This window comes from Triticum dicoccoides, chromosome 7B (genome assembly GCF_002162155.2).
Source record: "Triticum dicoccoides isolate Atlit2015 ecotype Zavitan chromosome 7B, WEW_v2.0, whole genome shotgun sequence".
In the NCBI taxonomy this organism is placed as follows: Eukaryota; Viridiplantae; Streptophyta; class Magnoliopsida; order Poales; family Poaceae; genus Triticum; species Triticum dicoccoides.
Window position 1 is genome coordinate 501,863,410 of NC_041393.1, and position 8,359 is coordinate 501,871,768.

Consider the following 8,359-nt stretch of genomic DNA (forward strand, 5'->3'; position numbering starts at 1 on the left):
TCTAGTCATTGACAGGTGGAGCCTGCACCTCATTTGTCACTCTGCTCAAATTTTTGTCCTCACCACGTCAGCCCGACAGATGGGGCCAATTTGTCAGTTTTGTTATTTTGCACGAGCTTATCAAACAATCAACGCTCTTCGTCCTAGCTAACTCTAATGTGGTACCAAATTGTTATCCTAGCCCCAACTATGGTGATTTTGAGCAAATAGCTCAACGAACTTGCATAGTCTATGCATCAAAATCATAACTTTTGTAGGTTGCTACGAAAGCTGTACTTCCACAATGCCACCACCTTGTCATCAAGGGGAGTTTATCCAAACCAACCAGTTTGTCAAACATGCAAAATTATCTGTTAATGTAAAATATGAGAATATCGTTTGGCCGCTCACAATAAATAGGTTCTTGCTCACATGCTAATCGGAAAAAGCTAACCTAACAATGTTTTCTAAGAACTAGACAGTACTCATATATATAAATCAAACCCTGTGTGATGCCCTGACCATACTTCTCCGTGGCCCGTGAAGGAAATCCAAACCTCTCGTGGATATGTTATTCCTACAAACAAGAGATAACACGAGTCATTCCACATTACAACAAGAACATTGGTAGTCAATTGACAAGAGAAATAAATTGCACAAAATGGAATACTATTAACCTTCCGTGCAAGGTAGTCCAGTGCAGCCCTGTGACATTTGCTAAGCTTTAAAATATACACTTCCGTATCGATCTGACAAGATAATAGTATACCTGTCACTGCCTGTTGAATCTCTACACATGTTAGAATGCACTATAGGGATATGTATCATATCATCAAGAAAAAAAATTCAATTATAGACTATGGCAAGCAAATATATGGACAAAAGATTGTACCTGCCATGACTTGCTCTCCACAGTTTCATCTTCCGAGTTCTTCATCATCTTGACAAACTTTTCAGAATGTTTATCCATGTAAGATATGATAGTGTTTTTAAAATGACCATCTTTGAGCTTAGCCATTGTATCTTGAACCATGATATGACCAATTGCCCCTAAGCCTCTAAGGGCACCAAGAAACGAGAGAGTGGTTTCCATCTCAATCTTCTGATGGTATGCAGCCTCAGCAACATTACAAAATATAGTTGCATATGTCCTAACCATCTATAATTTAGAGGAAAAATGATCATTATATTCACAAGTGTGATTTAAAGTAGCATGACCTTGAGTGAAAGTTACCTGGTCTACTGTATGTTTAGATATTTCTACCATGCCACACCCTAAGCTCGCAATATCCTGGATTGTTTAACAAGAATTGACGTTCAAGCACAATTGATATACAATGTACCTTACACATAAATGAGCAAAATGATAGAGCTGGACCCACTTACCATGACCGTGGAAGCCAAATCCAGAGCTTTTTGTGCACTTTCGTAAACTAATTGTGCTTGTACCTTTTCGTCTACATTCTACAACCACCAAACAAAGAGAAAAAGATAGTGATACCATTAGACTTAGGTATAAGAAAGAAATCACTAAAAAAACTGTAAGTTGTGCATGTGTTTGGAGATGAGATATTTGATACTCAGATTCAAATAAGTTTTTTATATGAGCTGTTCGATTTATGTTTATTTGAAACATTGTATTCTTTATGACTGGGTCTACAAGACAAGTTATATATTCTACATGAAGAACCCCAAGATGCTATAGATGTCAAGAACACACCTCCTACCAAACATTAAAAAAATTACCATGGAAACAACAAAACAACCTAGAGTAGCAATTCATAAAAGTATGTAGGGTTGAGTCGTCAATTCCGTTGATGAGTAGTTTGTTCACTGGTACATCATACTCGTACTATTTTAGGAGGCACATTGATACTTCGTCAGCGATGTTTCCAGTAGTTCATTGTTGGTGTCTACTTGTATGCTCGTATTTAACTATTTCCAAAGAATCACACTGATTCATTCATAGTGCTCCACTAGATTGTGCCCAGTCTTGCATTACTTTAAGCACTATTATAGTTTTCGTATGGACGCACATTCCACTGCAAGATGAAAATACATCATTCCTAAAACCAGGTCATAAGAAATATCATTATTTGTATGCAAAGCGAAGAACAGGAAAAACATAAAGTGCAACATGTAGAAATGACATCTAAAAAAACATGGCATATACTTAATTTTTTTAGGAAAATAAACCAAGGCTAAATCAGTAAGATTAAGAAGAAAAATAGAACAACTGGTTCAGTGGGCGGGTCAGGTGGGCAGCAGAAAGCTCCAACCACATGCGGAATAAGTAGGATTCACTTAATTTTCTTCTTCTTTACTATATGTTTGGCATGCCTGCCAAACTTTATCACAAATGACAAGTAAAACACTATAGCCATTTTAAAACAAAAAGGCATCAAATTCAAAACAAGTAGCACACTTAGCAATTAGCTTTTTTGCATTGAATGGTTTCATGTGTTATAAAAAGGGAACTTGGTAAACATGTTGCCCACATAATAAAAATGAACTAACCAGATTGCTATCTGAAGAAGACAACTTCATATTGTACTTAGAAATTCGGCCCTTCTCTTTAAGGAATATATCAGGGGGCTCCCGCTTTAAAAGATAATCGATATGTCAGAAACCAGAGCATCAAATCTAATAATCTTAAAGGTGGTTACTCATTGCAATTAAAAACTTACCACACCCATCTCAGCTTTAATCGCGTTATAGCGCTTGAGTAGCTCCTCTACCAAGGGAACATTCTCTGAGGGTGCAGCCTGAGGTAAAGAGGAACAACATAAATTGGAAAAATTAATGGACCCCTAGTCATCTACCGGTAGACTTTGATGTTAAGAATTTGTCAGATTATGAGCCAAGATAAGTTTACGATGGTATGCTGCTAGTAGTAACTTGAGCAAAAAAGTAAAACACGGGAGGTCTCACATATACATAGGATCAAAACTTGCCAGGTAGCAAAACCACGGCACGAGGAGACGATAAACTAATCGAACAGAACAAAGACCAAAATTGTTGCGAACTAAGAAAATCACAAGTTAAGGGGTAACTTTTGCAAGGGTTACTTCCCATCTCCTCGTCGTGACAAGTCGCGCACTGCATGTGCGTCAGCAACTTTAGGAGTTTTGATGGGATTTCTCCCCACGTGCAGGAGGGCCATGTAGGTGTCGGCAGCAGGCAAGTCGTCGGCGAGCCGTGTGCCAAGGTCACATATGTCGGCTATCGTTTATTTTGAGTGGGGCAAACGAGTTGCCAAAATTTGATTTTGGGATCCCTCAATTTGGTTAGATGGACTAAAGGAATAGGTAGGAAGCACAAGGGATGCAGACATCGGACCAGCCCTGCTCGGCATGCAAGGATGGAGGCGACACTGGGAGGAGGTTTCTTAGCTTGCCCTTTGGAGAGTTTTGAAGCTTGCTCATATGTGAAGTGGATTGATAGTGAATGGGAAGGCAGGGCAAAAATATATCATCCATGTCTTGCCATGAAGAACAACAACCTTGAGAGGATAATCAAAGAAATCGAGGCTAAAAATCTGAGGCAGCAAGAAGATAGGAAGATGAGGGCACAAAGAGTAGCTGAATTATAGGCATAAGATGCTTGGTTTTGCTGCTTTACTACATGTTGGATTGTTTGTCATCATTTTTGCTGTAGTTGCAAATAATTGATGTTAGTGTAGATAATGACTCATGTATGTTGTTGAGCTTTTATTAGTGTTGTCATGTGGGGCACGTCCTACAGGCGTGGGCCACGCGGCCAGGAGCAGCAGCCGTCGGCCGCATCAGGCGAGGCGTAGGCTGGGCAGGAGTCCTGGTCCTTATACATTAGTTCCTAGAATAAAAGACTAGTTTGTTATGTATAGGTTTCTAGTTTGTTAGCAGCCCATGGGGCCTTTATATATCGTATAATCAGCACCCTTTGAGGGCAAGCAATAAAGTTATTATCTCCTACCTCTTCCTCTGTCTCCTATCCTCTCCTCCCGCACCATTGAGCAGCCAGGCAAAAACCCTAGCGCTCCTATCCACCGAGACTACGAACTACGTAATCGAGGCCCCGCTGTCTTGGGCACCGAGGCCCTTGACAACTTGGTATCAGGTTCCAGACGCTCCTCGGCCTCCTCCACGCTGCACCCGCCGCCCCGCCCACCTCCATCGCCGCCATCCGCCGCCGCCTCGGTTTCTTCCGCCATGTCGGAACCCACCACCGCTGATTTGGCCAAGATGATCGAAGCCCTGACTGCAACCGTGACATCCCTGCAGTCGTCCGTGGCAGCCCTCCAGAAGGAGAAGTCGGCCTCCTCGTCAACCACGACGGACAGCACCACAACGATCGGCCCCCGCGGTTTCAGAAGATGGACTTCCCCAAGTTCGACGGCAAGTCCGACCCGCTCGCTTTCCTCAACAGATGCGAGTCCTTCTTTCATCAACAACGGATCGCCGAGGAGGAGAAAGTCTGGATGGCGTCATACAACCTCGAGGGTTCTGCCCAGCTGTGGTACATGCAGGTCCAGCGTGACGAGGGCACTCCGCCGTGGCGCCGCTTCTCCGAGCTGCTCAACCTCCGCTTCGGGCCTCCTCTGCGCGCGAACCTGCTGGGCGAACTAATGGCGTGCAAGAGCACGACGTCCGTCGTCGACTTCCAGGAGCGGTTTGAGGCGCTCCTTCCCCGGGCAGGCTCCTTGTCGGAAACACAGAAAGTTCAGATCTTCACCGCAGGCCTCCAGCCACCCCTCAGCCTCGACGTGGAAATCCATAACCCGCAGTCCCTCGCCGTCGCCATGAGCCTCGCCCGCAAATTGGAGCTGCGCGACCAGTGCGCGCTTCCCGCCGCGCCACCGGTGTGTTTTCCGCAGAAGGGCATCCTGCCGACGCCAGGACCACGCCTCGCACCCCCCGCACCGGCCCCACCAGCCGCACCCCAGCATGGCCACAGTCTGCCGGATGGGCGCCCAATCAAACGTCTCTTCCAGACAGAGATGGAGGAATGCCGTCGCCTGGGCCTATGCTTCAACTGTAACGAGAAGTTTGGCAGGGGCCACAACTGCGTGCGCCAGCGCATCTTTCTCCTCGACTTAGCGCCGGACGACGACGACGACGACACGGCCTCCGCTACTGATGATGCATCGCGGGCCGACCCTCAGATCTCGCTCCACGCAATCTCCGGCGTGCGCATGAGCGAAACCATGCAGATGCATATTACTCTCGGGGGTGTCTCCCTCCTCGCCCTGATCGACTCAGGCTCCACCCACAACTTCATCGCCGAGGAGGCGGCCGCTCGTGCTACGCTGCCATCCCCCACCACCGAGAAGATGCGCGTCACGGTGGCCAACGGCGAGCGCGTTCCGTGCCAGGGCGCGTACCGCGTCGTGCCCTTCCGCATCGGCCAAGAGGAGTTCTCGGAGGATTTCCTCGCCTTGCCGCTCACGGGCTACGACATCGTCCTGGGCACGCAGTGGCTGGCGACGCTCGGACCGATCCTGTGGGATTTCCGCGCCCTCTCCATGACATTTTGGCGGAGGGGCCATCGGGTGTGCTGGCGCGGCATTGCAGGACCGGACGGGCCAGCCCTGAAATCATGCAGCGGCCGTGACTTCCTCGATGCCATCATCACCGAGTTCGACGGCATCTTCGCCGAACTCTCCGGCGTGCCACCGCCCCGCAGCCGCGACCACGGCATCACCCTGCTGCCCGGTTCCGCCCCGGTGGCCGTCCGTCTGTATCGCTACCCGGCCGCGCACAAGGACGAGCTGGAGCGTCAGTGCGCCGCCATGCTCGCCCAGGGCATCATCCGAGCGAGTTGTTCCGCATTCTCGTCCCCGGTACTGCTGGTCCGCAAGGCCGACGGGTCCTGGCGCTTCTGCATTGACTACCGCGCCCTGAACGCCATTACTGTCAAGAATGCGTTTCCGATCCCGGTGGTGGACGAACTCCTCGACGAGCTCCGGCACGCTCGCTTCTTCACCAAGCTCGACTTGCGCTCCGGCTACCACCAGGTGCGGATGCGTGCGGAGGACATCCCGAAGACCGCCTTCCGTACTCATGACGGCCTCTACGAGTTCCTAGTGATGCCGTTCGGCCTCTGCAACGCGCCGGCAACGTTCCAGGCCCTCATGAACGATCTGCTGCGGCCGTACCTGCGCCGTTTTGTTCTCGTCTTCTTTGACGACATCCTAATTTTCAGCGAGACATGGGCTGACCATCTCCGACATGTGCGCACCGTCTTCACCGTCCTGCACCAGCACCGGCTCTTCGTCAAGCGATCCAAATGCGCATTCGCCGTCGAGTTGATCTCATACCTGGGTCACACCATCTCCGCTGCAGGAGTGGCCATGGATCCGGAAAAGGTGCAGGCAGTGGCCGAATGGCCGCAACCACGCTCGGCGCGCGCGGTTCGGGGGTTTCTCGGCCTTGCGGGGTACTACCGCAAGTTTGTCAAGGAGTTTGGCGTGGTTGCCGCGCCACTAACGGCCCTCCTTCGCAAGGATGGTTTCTCCTGGTCGCCGGAGGCGGCAGCAGCTTTTAACGCCCTCAAGACGGCAGTCACCACGACTCCCATCCTCGCGCTACCGGATTTCACGCGGCCGTTCATCGTCGAGTGTGATGCCTCGACATACGGCTTCGGGGCCGTCCTTCTTCAGGACCAACACCCGGTGGCTTTCTTTAGTCGGCCAGCCGCGCCACGTCACCGTTCCCTGGCAGCATATGAACGGGAACTCATCGGCCTGGTGCTCGCGATTCGTCACTGGAGACCGTACCTCTGGGGGCGCCAATTTGTGGTAAAAACGGATCACTACAGTCTCAAATTTCTACTTGACCAGCGTTTGGCAACCATCCCGCAGCATCATTGGGTCGGCAAACTACTGGGGTTCGACTTTACCGTGGAGTACAAGGCCGGTAGTACAAACACGGTGGCGGATGCCCTTTCCCGCCGCGACACGGAGGAGACATCGATCATGGCGATCTCGGGTCCTCGCTTCGACTTCATCGATCGCCTCCGGCAAGCGACGTCCACAGATCCGGCGCTTGTCACGCTGCGTGAGGATATCACGGCGGGTACGCGGCAGCAGCCATGGGCGCTCTCCGACGGCCTCGTCACTTTCAACGGCCGCCTCTACATTCCGCCGTCGTCCCCGCTACTCCAGGAGATTCTCAGTGCCGTGCACGATGATGGGCACGAAGGCGTCCTGCGCACCTTGCATCGTCTCCGCCGCGACTTCCACGCGCCTAACCTTCGCAAGACGGTGCAAGAGTACGTCCGCACTTGCAGTACTTGCCAGAGGTACAAGTCCGAGCACTTGCACCCGCTGGGCTGCTGCTGCCGCTACCGGTGCCCACGGGCGTGTGGACTGACGTCGGCATCGACTTCGTGGAAGCGCTCCCTCGCGTGGGCGGGAAGTCTGTCATCCTCACCGTGGTGGATCGCTTCAGCAAGTATTGCCACTTTGTGGCGCTGGCCCACCCGTACACGGCAGAATCAGTGGCGCAGGTGTTCTTCGCTGAGATTGTTCGTCTCCATGGCGTGCCGCAGTCCATGGTCTCTGACCGCGACCCCGTCTTCACCTCGGCTTTTTGGCGGGAGCTCATGCGCCTCACCGGGACAAAGCTGCACATGACGTCAGCGTTTCATCCACAGTCGGATGGCCAAACAGAGGCTGCTAACAAGATCATTGTGATGTACCTACGTTGTCTCACCGGGGATCGTCCCAGGCAGTGGCTCCGGTGGCTTCCCTGGGCCGAGTACATCTACGACACCGCCTACCAGACAGCGACCCAAGAAACTCCGTTCAAGCTTGTGTATGGCCATGACCCTCCCACTATTCGCTCTTACGAGCCGGGCGACACGCGGGTAGCCGCAGTGGCCAGGAGGATGGCGGAGCGCGACGAGCTTCTCGAGGATGTCCGCTATCGTCTACAACAGGCACAAGCGGTCTACAAGTCCTACTACGACAGACGCCATCGGGACATTCGGCATGACGTGGGCAATTGGGTCTGGCTTCGCCTTCGCCAGCGCGCCGCATCCTCTCTCAACTTGCCAACCAGGGGCAAGCTCAAGCCACGCTTCTATGGGCCGTACCGCATTTCAGAGGTCGTCAACGACGTGGCTTACCGCCTTGAGCTTCCGGCACGCTCGCGCCTCCATGACGTGTTCCACGTGGGCCTCCTCAAGAAGTTCTTCGGCACGCCTCCAACTGCACCGCCGGGTTTGCCTCCAATCCACAACGGGGCGGCTGTTCCAGAACCGGAGCGCGTGACTTGTGCGCGCCTAGCACGCGGCGTTCGCCAGCTACTCGTCCACTGGAAGGGTGAAGCAGCATCATCAGCTACATGGGAGGATCTTGACAGTTTCGTCGAGCGCTACCCCGCTTTTCAGCTCAAGG

General features: G+C 51.5%; 1 protein-coding gene across 1 annotated transcript in view; it reads right to left on the reverse strand.

The window, feature by feature from the left end:
* Nucleotides 1–286: 286 nt before the first annotated feature.
* The window catches only part of LOC119335998, a 10,279-nt gene continuing 2,206 nt past the window's right edge, over nt 287–8,359 (reverse strand). Inside the window, exons 2-8 of the mRNA XM_037608038.1 lie at nt 2,667–2,744; nt 2,497–2,580; nt 1,366–1,443; nt 1,214–1,270; nt 872–1,138; nt 657–758; nt 287–556 (exon numbers count right to left, since the gene is read on the reverse strand). Coding sequence (XP_037463935.1) covers nt 551–556; nt 657–758; nt 872–1,138; nt 1,214–1,270; nt 1,366–1,443; nt 2,497–2,580; nt 2,667–2,744 — 672 coding nt within the window. The 3' untranslated portion in view covers nt 287–550. The remainder of the gene's footprint in view (nt 557–656; nt 759–871; nt 1,139–1,213; nt 1,271–1,365; nt 1,444–2,496; nt 2,581–2,666; nt 2,745–8,359) is intronic.